At 37.4% G+C, this 22,744-nt stretch overlaps 2 protein-coding genes across 3 annotated transcripts; one reads left to right on the top strand and one right to left on the bottom strand.

Moving 5' to 3' along the window:
• Positions 1-1,199: 1,199 nt before the first annotated feature.
• Positions 1,200-6,272, top strand: LOC132862210 (uncharacterized). 2 transcript variants are annotated; one of them, XM_060894132.1, is made up of 5 exons: positions 1,200-1,421; positions 2,016-2,083; positions 3,614-3,931; positions 4,055-4,357; positions 4,654-6,272. In XM_060894132.1, exons 2-5 carry the CDS (start codon positions 2,047-2,049, stop codon positions 4,752-4,754), a joined length of 759 nt encoding a protein of 252 aa, XP_060750115.1. In that variant the 5' UTR covers positions 1,200-1,421; positions 2,016-2,046; the 3' UTR covers positions 4,755-6,272. The 2 variants fall into 2 exon arrangements, with proteins under 2 accessions (XP_060750115.1, XP_060750123.1); XM_060894140.1 differs by having other exon boundaries at positions 1,209-1,348.
• A 2,698-nt stretch (positions 6,273-8,970) lies between these two features.
• Positions 8,971-22,440, bottom strand: shbg (sex hormone-binding globulin). The gene is made up of 8 exons (XM_060894071.1): positions 22,210-22,440; positions 20,210-20,301; positions 18,839-19,028; positions 12,572-12,733; positions 12,318-12,477; positions 11,397-11,515; positions 9,573-9,735; positions 8,971-9,213 (listed from the first exon to the last, which is right to left on the bottom strand). Exons 1-8 carry the CDS (start codon positions 22,279-22,281, stop codon positions 9,050-9,052), a joined length of 1,122 nt encoding a protein of 373 aa, XP_060750054.1. The 5' UTR covers positions 22,282-22,440; the 3' UTR covers positions 8,971-9,049.
• Between the last annotated feature and the right edge of the window lie 304 nt (positions 22,441-22,744).

Genomic DNA, 22,744 nt, shown 5'->3' with positions numbered 1-22,744 from the left:
GTCCAATACGGACCCAGACCTACGGCCAAAACAAAAGGTTACACTTTAAAATTTCACGGGACGCTTCTATTTTAACCGGCACAGCTTTTGCAATCTTTATGGTAGTGGTTGTGGAAACGCACAGAGCAATTGCATGCGAGTTAATCCATCCCACGTGATAACACTCAGCCAATCAAATCTGTGCATTCCTGAATTAAACACTGCGACTCAAAAGTGCAAGACAGATGAGAGAGAATTAGAGTAAAGTTACATATGAAAGTAAGACAGACATGTAGAAAACAAAGGGAGAGAAACAGACGAGTAAGATGGAGAAAAGGAGAAATAGAGACGAGTGAGACGGAGAAAAGGAAGAATAAAGAACAAATGCCGCTCTCCAAAAAAAGAAAAGTGGACAGCGAAAACATTTACTCCAGAATGGACAGACTCATTTGTGTTCCCACTTCACACTAAACCAGTGTGTGTCATATGTTCAGAAACTGTGGCACTTATTAAACGTGGCAAAGTGAAACGCCGTTATGATACAAAACATAAAGGTTTTGAACAAACACATCCACTCAAATCTGAAGACGGCGTCCCTGAGACAGATGTCCCAGGTCTGAGTGACGTAGCCCTATACATCCTGACCATGTTTGGCTCTACATACAACTGTGAGGCAGATTTCTCTACAATGAACATAATCCAAACTAAATACTGTTCCAGGGTCACTAATGAGCACCTCCACATGTGTATGAGAGCGGCCCTGACTCCATTCAAGCCCAGGTTTAACATCCTGCCAAACCAAGCTAGAGCTCAGTTCTCTCACTGAGATATAAAAGGGAAAGTTAAACACTTTATTTAAACATACACAATTTTTATTTATTTTATTTTATTTATTTTCTCTTATATTGAAATGTAGCCCTACTTTTATTTATTTAATGAGAGAACTTTATACACACTGGTTTAGTGTGAAGTGTGAAGTGTGAACAGAAATGAGTCTGTCCATTCTGGAGTAAATGTTTTCGCTGTACACTTTTCTTTTTTTGGAGAGCGGCATTTGTTCTTTCTCCGTCTCACTCGTCTGTTTCTCTCCCTTTCTCCGACTCACTCGTCTGTTTCTCTCCCTTTCTCCGACTCACTCGTCTGTTGATTGGCTGAGTGTTATCACGTGGTGTGGCATACCTCGCAGTAGTAGTGAAGTTTCATTCCAATGAACAAAATAACCGGGTGGACGGATATTAGAGTATGATTTTGGTGACGTTCCTAACATTTAGAGGTGGAGAATTTCCCGTTTGTATTAAAAGCGATGAGTACACAAGATTAAGTGGTGACACCCTCCTACAGATGTCTCATATGAACCTGTGATCTAAAGGTAAAGCTCTTACTGCTTCGTGCTGCACACAAAAAGAGTTTGAGAAACGTTTTGAAAAGTTCATTGTGAATCTGTAAGTTTTTTATCTTTTTCTGTTTGTGTTGTTACATTACGGAAGCGTATTGCATTCACTTGAGTAAATGCTTGAGTTTTTCTGAATTAACGACTTAATTTTTCAGGAAAAAAATTTTTTTGCTCTGTTTTTCTGAATTAACGACTTAATGTGAATTGCATTGACGTAAACATGTCCAAGTCGTTAATTCAGAAAAACAGAGCAAAAAAAATTTTTTTCCTGAAAAATTAAGTCGTTAATTCAGAAAAACAGTAGATTTTTTTTACTCAAGTGAATGCAATACGCTTCCGTATTAAATTGTAGTAACACTTAAGTATAAACAGACAAACAGTAACTTTACAGCTGTAAAGTCAATGTGGTGTCAGATAATATATCTTTATGTGTGATGATTATTTAATCTTTATTTAAGTCTTTTAAGATGCACTCAGTTAACTCATAGATCATCAGCTATAAGGTGTGTGTGTGTATGTGTGTGTATATGTGTGTGTGTATATATGTGTGTGTGTGTGTGTGTGTGTGTGTGTGTGTGTGTGTGTGTGTGTGTGTCAGCCAGCTATAAAGTTTCCTTTTCTTTACATCATGCTGCTCTTGTAGGTAACTCTCTTATAGAACTTTCTGAAACACCATGAAGTGGCTTTTAAGTCCTGGCATCACTGTGATGGGTAAGTGATACTGTTTATAGTTCTGTATTAAACACTGATGACAGATTCAAACATTTCTTGACATGATGTTGTGTTTACCCTAGTTGTGTTTTACCATGGAACCTCTAGTGCATGGGTCACTAACAGGCGAACCGCGGTCCGGGTCCGGACCCAGAAGCTGTCCGATCCGGACCCGGACCTACAGCTAAAACAAAAGGTTATGATTTAGAACTTGACGGGGCGCTTCCATTTTCCGGCGCAGCTTTTGCAATATTTACAGTAGTGGTTGTGGAAACGCCCAGAGCGATTGCATGCGAGTTAAAGTCATCCCACGTGACACCACTCGTCAATCAAGTCTGTGCGTTCCTGAAGTAAACACTGCGACTCAATAGCGCAAGACAGATGAGAGAGAATTAGAGTGAAGTTACACGTGAAAGAAAGATAGCGATACATGTAGAAAACAAAGGGAGAGAAACAGACGAGTGAGACGGAGAAAAGGAAGAATAAAGAATAAATGCCGCTCTCCAAAAAAAGAAAAGTGTACAGCGAAAACATTTACTCCAGAATGGACAGACTCATTTGTGTTCCCACTTCACACTTCACACTAAACCAGTGTGTCATATGTTCAGAAACTGTGGCACTTATTAAACGTGGCAAAGTGAAACGCCGTTATGAGACAAAACATAAAGGTTTTGAACAAACATTTCCACTCAAATCTGAAGACGGCGTCCCTGAGACAGATTTCCCAGGTCTGAGTGAAGTAGCCCTATACATCCTGACCATGTTTGGCTCTACATACAACTGCGAGGCAGCTTTCTCTACAATGAACATAATCCAAACTAAATACTGTTCCAGGGTCACTAATGAGCACCTCCACATGTGTATGAGAGCGGCCCTGACTCCATTCAAGCCCAGGTTTAACATCCTGCCAAACCAAGCTAGAGCTCAGTTCTCTCACTGAGATATAAAAGGGAAAGTTAAGCACTTTATTTAAACATACACAATTTTCACATTTTATTTATTTTCTCTTATTTTGAAATGTAGCCCTACTTTTATTAATTTAATGAGAGAAGGTTATACATGTATACAATCATACATATGTTCAGTTCTATGTTACATGACAATAAATATTTAGTTTTTGACTTGTACTGAATGTATTTGATTTGACAGTCAGGTATTGATTGCTTGCAGATGTTGATACAACTACTAGGCTACATGAATATATATCACACTAACTAGTTAGACATTATGATCTTCCGGACCTTCGCTTCAAGAAATTTTCTCTTACTGGACCTCTTTAAATTTTAGTTGAATACCTCTGCTCTAGTGGGATCCAGAATATTGTATGGTGGCGTTTTGGACAAGAGAGATTAAGAATATAAAACAAGAGTAGAGACGTGCTGGATTGGATGGGGTTCTGTCGGGGTTCTCATTAAACCTGTTAAAGACATTTAAGCTTCTGTCTAAGTGACTAAAAGACCTGCTCCTGCTCAGTTTAGAGGTGTTCAAAATATCAAAATATATTTTCTGATTTATTCTCTGATCTGTTAGTTTACCTGCTGATGCCACAGTGCCAAGCCTTCATCGTCATAGAATCGATGGTGAATAAAGCCCTGACCCTCCCGTGTAACTGCTCAGGAAATTGTCCAGCGGTTCTGTGGAGCCGATTCATTCCTGACAACTCTGTCATTGTTCAGAGCTGGAAGTGTTCAAAACAAGAGCATTTTAACAAAAGATTTACACTACCAGGAGATACAAGCAGAGGAAATTTCTCCCTGATGATCAGTTCAGTAGCCTACAATGATGCAGGCTCTTACATGTGCAGCTGTAATGAAATATCAGTGACTGAAGTAAAGCTGAAAGTTATCAGTAAGTGCTCTTGCTGTCATCAGCAGAACATTCTGTCATTCTTAACATGTCTGTAGTAAAGTCTGACCAGCCACATTAAATGCTAAACTGTAATAACGTCATTTGTTTTTGTTTATCCGGAAGTTCCGACAGTTGTAAAGGCTTTCGAGGGGAAGAACGTCACTCTCCCGTGTTACGGAGACACTCGACAAGTTGTTAAAGATGTAAAGTGGAAGAAAGATGGACACGAGGTTCTGCTGTACACTCCTGCAAACAGACCGATGACTAAACAAAACAGATTCACGATGTCAGTAGAAGGCTTTCTAGACGGTGATCTCTCTCTTCACATCAGTCCAGTTCACCTGTCTGATACAGGATTATATCAGTGTCTCATCCACGATGAATCTCAGGACGGAGAACCACGAGCTGTGTTACTGAAGGTAGAAGGTAAATACATCTCTTATTCTAATGATACTTACAGACTTTGTGAACTGAAAGTTAAAGGTTTTGTTAAGTTCCTGTGAGCTGAGTGAACATTCTAGTGTAGAGTTTATTTGTAAATTCAGTCCCACTTTGTACGGTTTTTATACTGATGTACTGTAGTCAGTCTCCATGCATGTCAGGTAGTGTGTTAACATCCAAACGACACAAAAATGTCTCTTAGTGTTGACGGTTCTACAGTTTCTCAGTCTACAGCTTTGAAAATGTCCTAATAAATAAGCAAATTATTATTTTTTTTTCAGGGCAACAACAATTCACAACCACCAACAGCGCTCCAGTTTCAGGATGGTTTGTACTGCTAGGATTGTTCATCTCTGTATGGATCAATATTTACATTACATGAGATTACCTGATCATCTATTATTACATGAGAAAATGCTGAGACCAGATTTAATCTAAAACTGCAGGATCTTTAGCTTTCCTGTACATCACTGTTCTGTTGTCCTGTGTGTTTCTTTTATCCTGTGTGTTTATTGTCCTGTTCTCATCTCACACTGTTGTGTATTTGCACTTTATGCTGCACTCAACACACTGTTACATGTTACACCATGATACTGGAGTCATTTTTGTTCTATCATGTACAAGCTATATAGCTGTGATGTGTGAAGGGACTCGTGGCTGGTGAGGCACTGATTCTTGCACATTGACTAATGATTATTTAATGTCTCCTGTTTTAACTTGAACAGTCATATTAAATGAAGAGGAAACACAACAGTATTTAAACATCTACACAATGACTTAATTAACATTTACTTTAGTTTACTTGTATTCAACTTCTACTGAAAGGTTTTGAAATGCTGGAGCCACCACAAGTGTTTTATTTCCTTTGTTTTAAACCATATTTAAACATGCAGGTACTGTATAAAGATATGCTTTTATGATGATTATTAGAGGTACAAAAGTGACAAGAAGTTCTGTACTAAGTCTAAGCCAAAAACTGCTGATCAAATTATTGAAACGTAGAGAACATTTATATTTGTGTTACAGTATATGATCATATTTGCCTGTTGTGTTATAAGGGTTCAAATAATTCTGTTATTACATCTATAACACAGATGCTGTTTACTCTCATGGTGATGTTTATGATATAGACTGTGTGATTGTCTTTAATGATTGTTTATAAGAATTTGTTTAAAAGTCATTTTATTTAAATAATTTGAATGTGTATTTTAATGATAATGAAAATGAAAAGCTTTTTTTTTTCATTTTGCCTTGACTCTTGAAAATTATTACTAAAGAATTAATGTTTTAAAACTTTTTTTTGTGTGTGTATATTTTTTAGTTTTAATGTTTTAATGTAAGGTGGATGAAGGAAAATGATCCCTAAATGAAATATGGAGTATAAAATATTATTGATTGTATTATGTTCATTGTTGTGTTTGTTTAGTGCTGCCAGACTCCAGCAGTCACACAAAACAAAGAGGAAACACAATTTAAAGGCATTTAAAATGTCTACACAACTCCTTAATTAACATTTACTTTATTATACTTTATAAAACTTCTGTAAAAGGATTTGAAATGCTGGAGCCACCTGAAGAGGCTCAGAAAAGGTCTTTCAGAGGTCCTAAGAGACAATTCTTTAACCATTTCTTTTTCTCATTAGTTGTAAGAAATACATTTTATAGAGCAAAACACATTGTGAAGTGTTTTATTAACTTTGCTTCAAACTATATTTTAAAATGTATTTACTGTATAATGAAACACTTTTGTGATGCATATTAAAGGTACAAAAGATAAAAGGTTCCAAAAATTGATGGACAAATTATGAAATTAAGAACGTGTTGAAATTTAGAGAAGAGTTTTCTGAGAAAATGTGTATTTGTACATTCTCTCACACACACACACACACACACACACACACACACACACACACACACACACACACACACACACACACACACACTTGTATAGGTAGGTAATATATAAATAATCACACTAACGTGTTAAAACGTGTTATTTGTTATTTCCACTAGATGGCGCTAGATTACAAAAAATCTTGCTTGCATTAATAATATAAATCTGTTTATTTCTTTTTTCCGATTTCGGTTTTCGATAAAGCACCATGTAGAGAAATCACATGTTTTTAACGACAAAAAAAATTAAAAAGAACTGAGATTAATTATTAAAAAAAAGACATTATTTCGACTCCAGACATTTTCGGATTCGAGAGTCCGAGAAGTTGAGCTCATTATTTACACAAAAAACGGTGAAAATACGTGATAAGAATGTTTGGTCATCCATAACAGCGAGAACATAACAGTTAGAAATGTATTAAATGTAATTAATATTGAACTGTTTATTTTATTCTATCTCGTTTCCTGTCTTTTCATGAACTGCTGTGCAGAATCTGCTGATTCATAATCTCTCGAATCAGATTCGGAGTCAACTCCAGGATCTCTCATTGTGAGCAGCCTGGATCAGGGATAATGTTATTAGAGTATGTGGTCATAAAAGTGCTGGATGTACCATTGTACCTGGACCTTTTTTCAGGGCTCTCAAGTTCTGACATCTCCAACCGCCCACCCAAGGATAACTGAACACAATTTAACCAAATACAAAATATTTATTCAATTTCCATTTATTAATTTGTGTGTGTGTGTGTGTGTGTGTGTGTGTGTGAGAGAGAGAGAGAGAGAGAGAGAGAGAGAGAGAGAGATTGATTATGACTGGTGGTGTTTATTGTAAGTGTTTGTTGCCTTTTTGGACCCCTTTATCATTTGTAATGTTGCTCCCATTTAAAACAGTTTGGCTCAAGCCCAGACATGTTTAGGGTCATGATTGAGGACAATGTCTCGTCCAGAGACAAGCTGTTTCGTGTTGAGGTTTCATTCAAACCGACCATCAAAAATACCCTCTCTGCATCAGCATTAGAATGTGGAAGCACCAAGGCTGCGATCTTTGCGGGCTTTTTAGGGCACTTTCCTCTCATGGCGAATGAGAGAATACTTAGTTGCCTTTTAGTTGACATCTTTGAAAGACAGATGTAATGATTAATGCATCCATGGCCAGGATATCAAATATGACATGATTTTAAAAGTGACCTATAACATCGACCCTGCAATACACTTTAATTTATTTAGTGCTAATAAAATTATTAAGCCTATTTGGAGAGAGATGTGACAAAATGTCAGTCATCGTGTGATAACAAAAATATGACTAGGCCTAGACCAGTGGTTCTAAAACTTTTTCGGCATGCAGCCCCCTTATATACAGTGGATCCCTACTTGCCCTCCCAAAATAAAATTTATGACATAAAACATTCCAAAACATATTAAATTATACAGTGTAGTGCTGTTGGTTAGTAGGTTAGATTTAATTACACAGAATTTATGATAAATTCATTATTTTATAAAATGTCATAAAGCCGGGGCCCCCTGGCACCATCTCAGGGCCCCCAGTTTGAGAACCACTGGCCTAGACTACTTGTTCTGAGCAGGTGTTGTCAGTGAACCGGGGCCCCCTGGCACCATCTCAGGGCCCCCAGTTTGAGAACCACTGGCCCTAGACTACTTGTTCTGAGCAGGTGTTGTCAGTGAACAGGCTGTAAAACTGTTGGCTAAGTTACAGACACTCATGAAAAACTGATGCTGATTATCTGGGAAACGTCTCTAACAGCAGTCACAATGTCATTGTTTGTGTCAAACAAGTTGTGAATTAGTTGTAACATTAAAACAGGAGATCATGACTTACTCTGTGCTCAAAGTGATGCTCGCAGCTCCAGTGCTTTTCTCTGTGGGTGTATGAGGATGATGTTGAACAATTCCAGGATTTACTTTTTTTTCATTTGTTGTTGCGTTAAATCTTATCCAGATAGTGCTATTTTCTGATTGGCTGATAAGTGTCAGGCTCGACTAAGCGCTCCAGGGGAGACGCGCTTGATTCCTGCCCGGTTCCATAGAGACAGCGGTGCGGACTGATACATTTTGGGCGCTGTGGCTTATTAAATATATGATAGTCAGTTTTTCTGCGTGACAAATACAATGTGTGGCGGGAGAGCGTGACAAAAGACCAAAATGAGGGCCTGTCACGCTCAATGCGTGATACATGAGTGTTTGCAAAAATATTATTTGTGTTGTATTTTATTTTATGGTACTGTTGACTAAATGCCACATACGGGGATCTGAAATTGGTATCACAAAATCCTTTAGACAAGCTGGATAAGTGACCTGTTTTATTCACTTTAATTATCTTTCAATCTTCTGTGACCTGAACACAAAGATACTTCTGTAAAGCTGCTTTGAGACAAAGGGAAAATGTTAAAAGCGCTATACAAATAAATTGAATTGAATTGATAGAGGTTAAGGTGTTGGATTACTGAACAGAAGGTCGTGAGTTTGAATCCCAGGTCCACCAAGCTGCCACTGCTGGGCCCCTGAGCAAGGCCCTTAACCCTAAATTGCTCAGTTGTATAAATTGAAATAAATTGTAAGTCACTCTGGACAAGGGAGTCTGATAAATGACAGAAATGTAAATGAAGATGAAGGAAAAAGAGGATTTTAAACATGGGTGTTAAAGGTGGGCCAACATGACACTGTAATTATGTAATACATAATTACAGCGTTTGGTGGAAGCTGATTGGTGGAGGTGTGGCCACGCCCCATACCATGATATTAAAAATAAAACAACAACCCTGACTTACTAACTTTCTATCAGTTCATTCACTGTTTTTACAGGACAGCTGTGTGATGAGATAGACGTGTGCTTGAAGGAAGCCCGATCGAGATCGATGTCTTGTCCCTGAATCAGGATTTTTTCCAAACAGCCCTGGAGACGGTGCGGCTTTGTCGAGTCCTCGGTCTCACCTGCAAAAGTTTACATCACAACCCACATAATGAAGCATAGAGTCTGTGTAGAGATATTTCACAGCTACATTTTTATATCTATCAAAGCCTATAGTTTATTATGTTAGCATTACTGTCATTTATTGTGTAGTGTCGATCACTATGCCTCCAAAATAATCACCAAAAATAAAGTATAAAACGATTTGCACACACAATTAGTGACTAATAATAATAATAATAATAATAATAATAATAATAATAAAACAAAAGGGTTAAAGAAACGTGAAAATGAATTTAAAATAAAAATATTAAATAGCTCTGCTGTATTATATAAATATATCAGATGCAGTAAAATGTGACAGTTTTACTGGTTGCTTTACCTGGAACTCCACCGAACACCAAACTCATCCCTTCCTTCCACCTTGAGAGGAAGTTGATGTTTTGGTTCTCCAGCTCTGTCTCACCGTTTAACACCAGGGAATGTTCCAGTAAAGTCAGCGTCAGCTTGGTGAAGACAGCAGTGTTGCTCGAACCAGATTCTTCCTTAAAAATACAGAAAACCTGTTTTACTCTTTCCTCATGCAGTCATTCAGTAATGCAGCTCTTACTGAAGTGCAAATTATTCAGTCTACTGTGAATTTTCTTAACATTCATTCATTCATTCATCTTCTACCGCTCATCCAAACTACCTCGGGTCACAGGGAGCCTGTGCGTCACGGGGACGCCAGGATCTCAGGCATCATTGGGCATCAAGGCAGGATACACCCTGGACGGAGTGCCAACCCATCACAGGGCACACACACACTCTCATTCACTCACACAATCATACACTACGGACAATTTTCCAGAGATGCCAATCAACCTACCATGCATGTCTTTGGACCGGGGGAGGAAACCGGAGTACCCGGAGGAAACCCCCGAGGCACGGGGAGAACATGCAAACTCCACACACACAAGGCGGAGGCGGGAATCGAACCCCCAACCCTGGAGGTGTGAGGTGAACGTGCTAACCACTAATTCACCGTGCCCCCCTACAATAATATATATATTTAAAATAAAAATATATATATTATTTTAGCATATAGCCATACAGCCTCACTATTATAATAAACTATTCTCTTCTTATTATCACCACATATACATTACAGCGGAATTTTTTTCTTCACAAACCCCAACGAAGGACCTTGGGGTCAGAGTGCAGGGGTAGCTATGATACAGCACCCCAGGAACAGGGAGAGTTGAGGCCCTTGAGCAAGGCACTCAACGCTCCCTGTTCCTGGAGTGCTGTATCATGGGGTGCTTCTTTTTATTCTCTTCTCTTCTCTTCTCTTCTCTTCTCTTCTCTTCTCTTCTCTTCTCCATTCTTTTCTTCTCTTCTCTTCTCAATCATTCTCTTCTCTTCTCTTCTCTTCTCTTCTCTTCTCTTCTCTTCTCTTCTCTTCTCTTCTCTTCTCAATCATTCTCTTCTCTTCATTCTTCCCTTCTACATCATTTATTTCTCTTCTCTTCATTCTTCTCTTCTCTTCACTTCTCTTCTCAATCATTTTCTTCTAATCTCTTCTGCATTCTTCTCTTCTCTTCTCTTCTCTTCTCTTCTCTTCTCTTCTCTTCTCTTCTCTTCTCTTCTCTTCTCTTGTTCATTCTTCTCTTCTAGATCATTTTTTCCTCTTCTCTTCTCTTCTCTTCTCTTCTCCATTCTTCTCTTCTCTTCTCAATCATTCTCTTCTCTTCTTCATTCTTCTCTTCTACATCATTTTTTCTCTTCTCTTCTCTTCTCTTCTCTTCTCTTCTCTTCTCTTCTCTTCTGGGAGGCTTTCCACTACATGTTGGATTGTGGCTGTGGGGATTTGTGTTCATTCACACATTCTACTAGAGCATTAGTGAGATCAGATGGTGTGCTTCAGACATTTTGGAAACAGTTTGGGGTTGAAGCACATATAGGTGTGAAGATGCTCAGGGGTGCACATACTTTCTTTGTGGACACTCAGTAACCAGGGGTAGTAGCAGGGATGAACAAGGATGGAATACAACACAACACACCAAAACACATGCAGATAGATGTAAAGTAAGAGAATAAGCAGGGGTACATGGAGGATGTTCCTCTTTAGGTTCCTGCCTAATTCATCCCTGTCTATGAATAATCTCCTGTATCTCTCCTGCATGTTTTATGATTCTTATGGCCATCATTCCCTGTCCTCCTTCACCTTATCCCTGGGCAGAATGTACTGGAGATCGAGGCTGTGAAGACTCAACAAGGTTCCATGCCAAGATCCGTGCACCTCAATCGTAACTCCTCTCTCTTCTGTCTCCACTCCAGGAAGATCTGCGTCAATACAGAGAGAAAATATTATGAACAACACAACCCTCTAACAGCCAGGAGTCAAAGTGTACTGTGTACTGTGCAGACAAACCCTAAAAGTTTTTAAATTCTCTTTACACTATAACTTATTTTTTTATTTAATTCTTATTTTAACTAATATTTATTTGCAAGAGTGCTATAAGGAACTAATTGAGTTTCAAGGATGTCTGTTAGGTTTAAATAAAAACAAATTAATTAATTAATAATAATAATAATAATAATAATAATAATAATAATAATAATAACAATAACAACAATAACAATAATAATAATAATAATGATTATTATTATTATTATTATTATTATTATTATTATTTATTTATTTATTTATTTATTTATTTTCTTTTTTTCTAATAATTCTTTTTATCCAAATCTGACAAACATTTTCGATTTTATGAATTGAATCGCAGGTCAAAATGAGTCAATAAAAGAATTAAAATTCAAATAGAATAGAACAAATGTTAATTAAAAAAAAAAAAAAAAGAATCCGGAACAACATTTGATGTGATTCCCTTAACAGAAAAAAAATGATAGAAATATAGGAAAAAATAGAAAAATTATAATCAGATGTATTATTGTTTTTTTTTTTCACTCATTAGAAATGTTTTTTTTAAAGTAAAAAAAATATATATTTTAATTATTTAATTTATTATATAAATTATAACATTATTATATGTTTTTTCCACACAGTTTTAATCACCTTAAGCTGTCATTTCAATGCATGTTAGGTGCTTTACAAATAAAGAGAGCAACATTAAACACCCACCAGATGTATTAAACAGAGCTAATCCACTTCCAGGAAAGTAGCTGCCTTTCTTGATCTCCGGAAAGCAAGGTGACGGTTTCCAGTCCGGCTTTGCGTCCCAGGGAGCGCTGAGGTTCAGCCAGTTTCCTGCCCGTATGCATGCATCCATCTCAGGTTTAAACTGAAAAGCAGGAGTGAGGGATGAGCTCACAGAAGTGAAAACCTTACACCAAAATAAGGAAGAAGAATGAGATATGTAACGTGATCTGACTGACAGGATGCAGGAGCCTGCTCTGATCCACCAGCATCCCTCCGAGAGCCAGGCGTATTTTCCCCGTCATCACGTCGTCCGTCTGATCCGACTCCATTCCCACCACCAGCTCCACCTTGTTGTTGATTTCTACAACCACATACTTCCCCTCGCTGCGCAGCTCCAGCTGACAAAACAAAGGATAAAACATTGGCTACATTTCTTAAAAAGTCACACAAGGTTTTGGGCTGCTCCAAAAATTTTGGCACCTTCAACTGAAATTGAAGAAAAAAATAAAACATATTTTTTCCTAAGAAGGAAAACAGATCAGTTTGATCTCGGATCATAGCTCAAGAATTTCCTTTTATTTGACACAAATAGTTATTTTATTTACGAATAGTAAGAGTGTCATAATTATTGGCACCCCGGCCATATTGTCCTTAGCAGCTTCGTGTCGATGCTCTGTTTCTGTTGGGTTTTAGATGCTAAGTCTTTTCGTTCTTCTTAATAGCATCAGATTGTTTTGAAACATTTTTTTGAAACCTCTGTTCATTTCTTAGCTCCTCCTTATAAGAAAAGTGAAGAAAAGATGCATGAAACACAAAGTCCAGTCTGTCAGGAAAATTTAAGTTGTTGAAATTAAATTGTTGTCTAAAAGTAAAAGTGAGGAATGAGCTACAGTAGTTTATCAGGGACCAAAACAAACATCACTACTGGATTTCTCCAGTTCATGATTAGCGATCATGTTCCATGGATTTGGTACATCAGCATACTTTAGCAGATATGATGTAACCTTATGTTATTTTAACTGTGACTTCCTTAATGACAAATAAACATTTTTTGGCTTTGTGCCATTGAGTCTATCCTGGCTACTTCATCATAAAAAGGTCTGTATAATCAATCTCTCCTTTCTCTAAAGAGCAGATTCACACTCAGTTATAATGACTTGAGATGTAGCTACATCACGTGCTAAAATATTCGTGCTTTAGCTTTACCAATATTCCACACGTCACCTCACTCGACTCTTTGTTGACGTTCATGCAGCGATTTTGTTGGGTCTTTTACGAAAGGTTTTATAAACTTTACAGCTCATGTATTTACACGAGTACGTTCAGCCATTTCATCACTCGTTTCTTATTTTCTTATCTGTTTACCATGACAACAACCTGAATACGCTGGCCTCGGAGTAAAAAAATCACTGCATTGTTTTATAGTGTACTTAATTTATTCTTTATTGGATCATTTACTGTACTGTACTTATTTACAGGCGTGTGTCCTCTCTCTCCTCATTTCTTGGTTCCTACATAAGTACTTTCCTTAACTTTCCTTTCCTTACCTCCTGTAACCCTTGCTTCGTCTGTTTGAATGATCATTAATCCCGGTGTGTTGATCCTTGCTACAGTCTGTTTGTCTATGACCTTTGGATTCAGTCCAGCTTCCCTCTGAGCACTGAGCACTCATCATCTCATCTCATCGTACAGGTTTACAGGCTCAGCTCTGTGGTGTGGGGAACTTTCTTTTTTGTACGTGTGTGTGTGTGTGTGTGTGTGTGTGTGTGTATGTGTGTGTGATTCCAGAGGAAAGTTTTGCGTCATATTTGGATTAGATGATCCAGTTGCGTATGATTTAAACATCTCATCAGAGACAGCTAGCTGTTTGTGTTCATTTTCTCGACACAGAGCGTAAAATAGTCCGTTTCTCCCTGAGCCTCTGGAAGCAGAACAGGACTGTAGTCACGGAGCTCATTAACACCGTTTAAAAAGAAAATGTATTGACGATTATTTTCCTTTTCCCATTATGTAAACTTGGTCCTAGGATTTTTTTGGATATGTAAATACATAATATTTGTTTTGGTAAAACGATTTGGTCTATGAAGTGTACCTTCAGGTCTTCATAACACAACACACACAGGACATTTATAAAGAAATACTGCAGGATTTATCTATTAGAATTCGATTAATTCCTGTTAGATGACATAAAGGTTTCTGTAAAATATATCTCTTTACCTTTACATAAAACAAAGAGAAGAAATAAATCCTTATTTACCTTCATGGATCTTCTATCTGTAATTTATTTTATTTATTGCTTTTACTCTATCAGCTTCTTACAGAAAAATGCGATCAAATGCTCTTTACCTATGTGCTTTAAAAAATTTAAAACAATTTTCAATGAGAAACATTTGCATTGCATGTCGTGTCATGAATGATTGTGACAAATAAAATTTCAATTTGAATTTGATGGGAATTCGAATTTGCGAGAAAAAAAATACTAAAAAATTTATTTATTTATTTATTTATTTTTTATAAAACCGCTCAATTAGTCAACTTTCTGACTTTTACATTAAGACAAAATGAAATAAAACATCTAATGTCACCGCCTGTATAAGTTCTGTAGAAATTCTATAGAATGTGCTATAAAGTCCTCTGTAGGTAAACGTTAACACTATGAATTAAATGTTTAACCAAATTAAATAATACTTGTAGTTTATGCAGTAAAGTCTTCAAGTCTTTCATGATGGATTAAACCACTGGAGATAAAATGGTATGATCTGGGAAGTAAATCCCAAAGTTTAAAAGCTCAAACAGTCCATGTCTCATGTTGATCTCAGTGCAAACAATTAGATACAAAGAATTTAAATATTTTAAGCTTTAAAATGTTAAAATTTACAATGTTAATTTTCTACAATGGTCTTTGATGCCTTGAGTATCATCTTGAGTCTTCGTTAGGGCTAAAAGATCACATCACTGGGATTTAATTTCTGATTATGTGCATCTCAGGTTTCTTATCTATCTATTTATTTATTCATTTATTCATCTATCTATCTATCTATCTATCTATCTATCTATCTATCTATCTATCTATCTATCTATCTATCTATTCATTTATGCATCTATTTATCAATCAATCTATCTATCAATCTATCTATCTATCTATCTATCTATCTATCTATCTATCTATCTATCTACTCATTTATTCATCTATCTATCTATCTATCTATCTATCATCTATCTATCTATCTATCTATCTATCTATCTATCTATCTATCTATCTATCTATTCATTTATTCATCTATCTATCTATCTATCTATCTATCTATCTATCTATCTATCTATCTATCTATCTATCTATCTATCTATCTATCTATCTATTTATTTATTCATCTATCTATCTATCTATCTATCTATCTATCTATCTATCTATCTATCTATCTATCTATCTTTCTATCTATCTATCTATTCATTTATTCATCTATCTATCTATCTATCTATCTATCTATCTATCTATCTATCTATCTATCTACTCATTTATTCATCTATCTATCTATCTATCTATCTATCTATCTATCTATCTATCTATCTATCTATTTATTCATTTATTCATCTATCTATCTATCTATCTATCTATCTATCTATCTATCTATCTATCTATCAATTCATTTATCTATCTATCTATCTATCTATCTATCTATCTATCTATCTATCTATCTATCTATCTATCTATCTACTCATTTATTCATCTATCTATCTATCTATCTATCTATCTATCTATCTATCTATCTATCTATCTATCTATCTATCTGTTGGCTTGTTTGTTTATTATTTTTTTGTTTGTTCAGGTTCTCATGTTTTGTTGACTTGATTGACATCTGTAGCTCCGCCCATGGCTGTGTTTCAGTAAGTAACTGGGTCATATTTCTAGGTGAAAGGAAGGATGACTTTCTTCTCTTGCCAATAACAGGCTTGTTCTTTACCGTGCACATGGCAGAAGGAAACGAGCGTCTGGTAGCGGCTCAGAGACCACAGGTCTGCACGAGCTGAAGATGTTGTGTGTCACAAAGTTAAACTGGAACTTAAACTGGAAGAAAATGTCTTTTAAACTTCACTCAAGCTTGGATTCCTTTTCTGAATTTTTTATCCTGATATTTCATTGCAAATATTTGACAAAATACATCTCAAAAACCATTTGTACCTTTATGTGAAATGAATGTACTAAAGAACTTTAACAAATTTTTTGGATTAACAGATTTTTTCACAGGTTTAATTTTTAATATTATTTCTATTTTGCAGTCGCTGATCTTTTACAGGTGGATATAAGGAATAATTGTTACTGTCATGTTTCCCATGGCAACAACAACCTTATGTTTAAGTGTGTGTTGATTTCAGTGACGGTCCAGTCTCTGCCCCACAATACCCCCCACCCCCCAGCCCCAAATAAAATAAACTCTTGCGTTTCTGTTTCTTTCTGATGTTGTCAGTGGTATCATAGTTTTTCTTTATTTTCTTGGTTCCTTGCTTGTTTTTTCCGTTTCTTGATTACAGCTTACTCTTTGATTAATGCTGTCTGAGTGTTTTGACCCCTGACATGTACTACGACTATAATTCATGGATTAATTACATGCTGATTTTCCACACTTGCGGCCTGTCTGTCAAACCCTGTACAGTACGTCACGTTCACTCCTGAGATGGACGACTACATATTAAATACGCTTAAATTTCCTCAGCAACAAACTATTTTTGTCATTGACTGGTCGATTAATGCAGTAAAAAATGTTGCCTAAATTTCTCTTTGTTTTTCAGTGCATTCCTTTGTTTCTTAAGCGTTTCTTTAAGTCTATTGACCAGATTGTTTTACACACTTTTTGAGGGGCTGTAAAGTACCCAGAATTTGGAATCCATTGCTTCATAGATGAAGCTTCGTGGTGGGCTATTGTTCAGCAAATGTTCATAAATCAACATTTTGGCTCAGATTTACTGGCTTTGTTTACTTCACCCCGCTCATGTAGGGGCAGTGGTGGCTCAACTGGTTAAGGCTCTGGGTTGTTGATCGGAAGATCGGGGTTCAAGGCCCAGCACAGCAAAGCTGCCTCTGCTGGGCCCTTGAGCAAGGCCCTCAACCCTCCCTGCTCTAGGGGTACTGTATCATAGCTGCCCCTGCACTCTGACCCCAACCTCCTCAGTTAGGGTATGTGCAGAAAAAAGAATTCCACTGTGCTGTAATGTATATGTGGCAATAATAAAGTCTTCTATGCCCCCTTCTTTCTATCTATTTCACCATCTATTACTGATCCTGTTTTTAAGCAATGGCATGGAAAAGGCATCAGATGCTTTCAAGACTTATATAAAGAAGGTACCTTTTGTAATTATGAACAGTTATCCTCTGAACTAGTGCTGCCTGAATCCCATCTGTTCTGGTTTTTACAGGTCAGACATCGTGCTGCCACTCTGTTTCCTAATTACCCCCTTCACCTCCTATACAAGAGGTCACAAATTTCAAGAATCTATGGTCGGATACTGTGTTTAGATGGGAGTGCGATTGATAAAATTAAAAGAGCTTAGAAGGGTGAGCTCGAAGAGAGTTTTGAAGAGGAATAGTGGGCCGTTGCATTAGATAGAATACGTTCTAGTACGATAAGTGCTCGTCTGAGCCTTATACAATATAAAATACTACATAGAAGTCATTTCTCTAAGGCCTGGTTATCTGAAATATGTTCTACTATAGAGGACAGATGTGACAGATGTCATGCATCTCAGTGCAATTTGAGTCATATGTTTTTTATTCATTCATTCATTCATTTTCTACCGCTTATCCGAACTACCTCGGGTCACGGGGAGCCTGTGCCTATCTCAGGCGTCATCGGGCATCAAGGCAGGATACACCCTGGATGGAGTGCCAACCCATCGCAGGGCACACACACACTCATTCACTCACGCAATCACACACTACGGACAATTTTCCAGAGATGCCAATCAACCTACCATGCATGTCTTTGGACCGGGGGAGGAAACCGGAGTACCCGGAGGAAACCCCCGAGGCACGGGGAGAACATGCAAACTCCACACACACAAGGTGGAGGCGGGAATCGAACCCCGACCCTGGAGGTGTGAGGCGAATGTGCTAACCACTAAGCCACCGTGCCCCCTTCCATATGTTTTTTAACTTGTTCTAAATTGCAAACTTACTGGGTTCATTATTTTACAGTGATGTCCGAGGTGCTCAGGATCAGTATCGATGTTTGTCCTGCTATTACAATATTTGGGGTTCCAAAGGTCTGATCTCAGTTTAGTTCTAAACAATTGGATATTTTAGCCTTTAATTATTTTCATTTCAATAATTGTGACATACTCTTTAAGAAATCATCAGTTTTCAATCAGAAATCAAGATTTACATACAATATTCATCCTTTAACCCACCGTGAATATGTTATATGAAGCGTTTCCTGCTCATTTCTCCCTTTGTTTTTAGATAAGAAGACGATTTATTAGAAGACGTTGGTGTTAAGGAAAATTCTTACCTTGTGCCAAACGCCATCGTTCAGTTTCGGTCCTCCTTTCACACTGACCAATATATTCGCTTTACCGATCTGCACTTCAGGAACACCATCATGGAGGGAAAGAACAAACCAATCTTGGCCCTCTTTGGTGTCTCCGTAGAAGATGATGCCCTCGGGATCGAGGGTTCGAAACTCAAAGGTGGAGGTGATGCTGCAGGTAAAGACACACATGAATATCACCTGTCGTTGGATATATATATACATATACACACTTTTTAGAAAATATTGAGTGCTTACTGTCAGTGGTTAGTAGTGTGACAGGTAAAATCTCCAGAATCAACAACATTTACGTCATGTAGCAGACACCCTTATCCAGAGTGACTAACAATTTTATTTCAATTCATACAACTGAGCAATTAAGGGTTAAGGGCCTTGCTCAGGGGTCCAGCAATGGCAGCTTGGTGGACATGGGATTCGAACTCATGACCTTCCGATCACTAGTCCAACACCTTAATCACTAGGCTACCACATCCCACAATATTTTCAAGATTTTCAAATTCTATATACAAAATGTTTTCATTATTTTTAAAGGCATCTTTACTTAACCACATGACCTAACACATGATTAGGAATATATACATAAATCAAAATGTCTAATTTCTAATAAAAACATGTTTGATTGTTGATATGCAGACGTTTGAAAGATATTGAGACGTTTATGGAAGGAGTCTCCAGTGTCACGGCTTTGTAACAGACAGACGGTTTAGTACAGAGGAGTTTTTACACCATGTGACCTTTTTTAGGTCATTTTACAAGATACATTAAAATAACTTCTAAAGAATCACAAACTTGTGAGGGATGTGGGATTAAATAAAGTTTGGACTTTGCACATTACTGTATAAACGGATACGGTGCGATATGAGGTGTTGGAATGTAATTAATAGAAATGTGTAATTATGGGTAATTTGCTGAGATGTCGCGTTATAGGAAAATAATCAACTTTAGGGTGAAAATGGTAAATATGATTATTAAAGCACAATGTGGGGTATTTTATTTGTTAGATAACGTAATTTCTAGCTAGCTAGCGCCACAGTGGTGGCTCTTGGGCTTGGGGTTGTGGATCAGGGTTTAAGCCCCAGCCCTGTCAAGCTGCCACTGTTGGGCCCTTGAGCAAGGCCCTTAACCCTCATTGCTCCAGCTTCCAACATTGGGATGTGTGAAGAAAGTCTTTCACTGTGCTGTAATGTATATGTGACAAATAAAGGCTTCTTCTTAGTATAGTTAGTGTATTTTAAAGCTAGCTATCTCCAGTTTATAAGATATTTAACACCAGCCAGTAGATAAATAGACTCAGTTCCAAAAAAAAACTTGTAAAGGATTCTACAGACTGACCTGGATATGGAGGAGAGATTTGCAGTAATGTTCATTAAAGGCTCCCAGGCTGTTGATTTGTGGCCAAGGTTGATGACCTCACTTCCTGATAGCTTAGACAAAAGGATTCACAGTAAGACACACATACTTCAGACTTCAGGCACTGTGTGTACTCGAGAATCTTTCCTATTTTTATGGAATTTTGGTCTTTGTTATTGAATTCAGGAATAATGGGACAGTCAAATGAGAGTCAAATGAAAACATTATAGATCTTTTTATTTTTTAGAGAAATCCATGAACTAATACTCATTAACCGCTGGAACAGTTGCATGGAATGAAATGCGGGTTAAGTAGAAACATGAGAGATTTATCAGGACACTTATTTGCAATATAAATGTATCTAAATGTATTTTGTATCTATAAAAATACTTTTATCCACAAAAATTTAATCAGATAGAGTATATTTATTTATCTATAAGTAGAAACATTGAAGGAAGCAGGAATACATCTTGGATTGGATCCCAGTCAGGATGGACCTGCAAAACACCTCAGAGACTTCAACTCGAGCTCAGGAACAAACCAGGAACCCTGGAGAACCCATTTTGTTGTTGGTGTATCATTGGTGTACATCCTCATCTAGAACTGAAGTTATGTTCTTTTCATTGTTTAATGACAGATTTAATATCACTCTGCAGGTGATAGTTTAATGGTTAGCATGTTTGCTTTGCACATTTGCATGTGTGCCTCAGGGGTTTCCCTCAGGGTAAGATGATGGGCAGCTCTAAAATAAGTCTGTAGTGTGTGTGTGCTCTGTGATGGGTTGGAACCCCATACAGGGTGTCACCCAAGTCCTCCTGGGACAGACTCCAGGTTTCTTATGAATCTGTGTAGAATAAATACTACAGAAAATGTATGTTTGTTTGTATGAATGGATGGATGGATGGATGGATGGATGGATGATACTTTTCCACAACTTGGAACGTGTCCTAAACTCCTTGGTCTTCATGATGTTGTTCTCCATAAAGATCTCTTGCATAAAGACCTGCATCTCTTGGACTAATCCTTAAGTATTCAAGGAAACTGAAGCTGAATGTCGTCTAATACACTGAGATCATATGACTCTTTAATTGCACACACAAGGACTCCATTCAGCTAATAACGTGCCTTCTGGTAGAAACTGGTTGCGCAAGAGAGTCAGTAATTTGGGTTAAAGAAACCCAGTTGATTCCAGCTCCGTTCCAGGTTACAGTAAATGAAAAGGTCTTCGGTTCTCAAAATCAGATGATTCAGTATAATTCAGCTGCGCTCTAAAACATTCCTAAACTGCATAGATTTACTACCTGTCAAGAATTCTTTAAAATACTCATTTCCTTATTTTTTTTCATATTTTAGCATTATGTTTGATCCATTGTTTGCTCATAGTGCTCCTAAAACTTATTTATTCATGAAAGGCTTAACTCTGGAATTTGTTTCTGAGTGTATTCGCAGCTCATCGGTTATAGAAATGCAGCTTAAAGAAGAATAAAAAGATTCCTGGATGCAAAAAGCATTCGCAAAGCCGTGAAATCGTCTAAACGCGGCTTTAGCGAATTAGCACTGACTTATTAAGGTGTCTGAAATGTCGCTCACACCACTGGTGAAGTTTAAGACATATAAAGCAAGTGTGCAAGAATTTTTTTTTATTAATTTTTAATACTTTTTATTATTATTAATTAATATTTACCAGAGATGGGGGACTCGAGTCATATGACTTGACTCGAGTCCGACTTAAGTCGCAAATTTGAGACTTAAGACTTGCTTGACAAATATTAAAAAAAGACTCGACTTGACTTTGACTTGAAGTTCATGACTTGAGACTTACTTGTGACTTGCACATGTAACTTTTTGTCATTTAAAAAAATCAAATTGTAACATTTGCGTTTAATTTTATCACACACACACACACACACACACACACACACACACACACACACACTAGTAGGAATTTTGTAACCATGTAAAATAGCCAAATTCAGACTGACCTTTACTGCTGAAACCAAGCAAAGCCAGTTTATGAACCCCAGGAACACGGTCGCTTTCCTTAGGTGGTCCATTCTTCAGCTTATCCTGAGCTGGATAGAAGAACAATCGTGGGCTGAAGGAGGAGCTCAGGACTGCCGTAAGTGATTATTAATTTCGCAGATTGTGAGACCCCTGATGTTATTTGTCGGTTTAATGCTGGCTGGCTGACTTTACACTGGCACTGAGGCGCAGCTCTGAGAGTCGTATTTGTATCACGCATCGATCTGTTTGTTTTTGGCGGGATTTGTCGAGTTTATGCGCGAGGTCACTGTAGAAAAATGTGTCCTTAGGAAACCTGTTTCGAACAGAAGACTTTATTTTGCCACATTTACATTACAGTGAAATTCTTTCTTCACATACCACAACTTTGGAGGTTGGGGTCAGAGCACAGGGTACAGCACAGAGCACAGGGTACATGATACAGCACCACTGGAGCAGAGAGGGTTAAGGGCCTTGCTCAACAGTGGCAGCTTGGCTGTGCTGGGACTTGAACCC

The sequence above is a fragment of the Tachysurus vachellii genome, chromosome 2, assembly GCF_030014155.1.
Source record: "Tachysurus vachellii isolate PV-2020 chromosome 2, HZAU_Pvac_v1, whole genome shotgun sequence".
Taxonomy (NCBI): Eukaryota; Metazoa; Chordata; class Actinopteri; order Siluriformes; family Bagridae; genus Tachysurus; species Tachysurus vachellii.
Note: the sequence above shows the minus strand (reverse complement) of the source record. Positions and strands in the feature narration are given on the sequence as shown.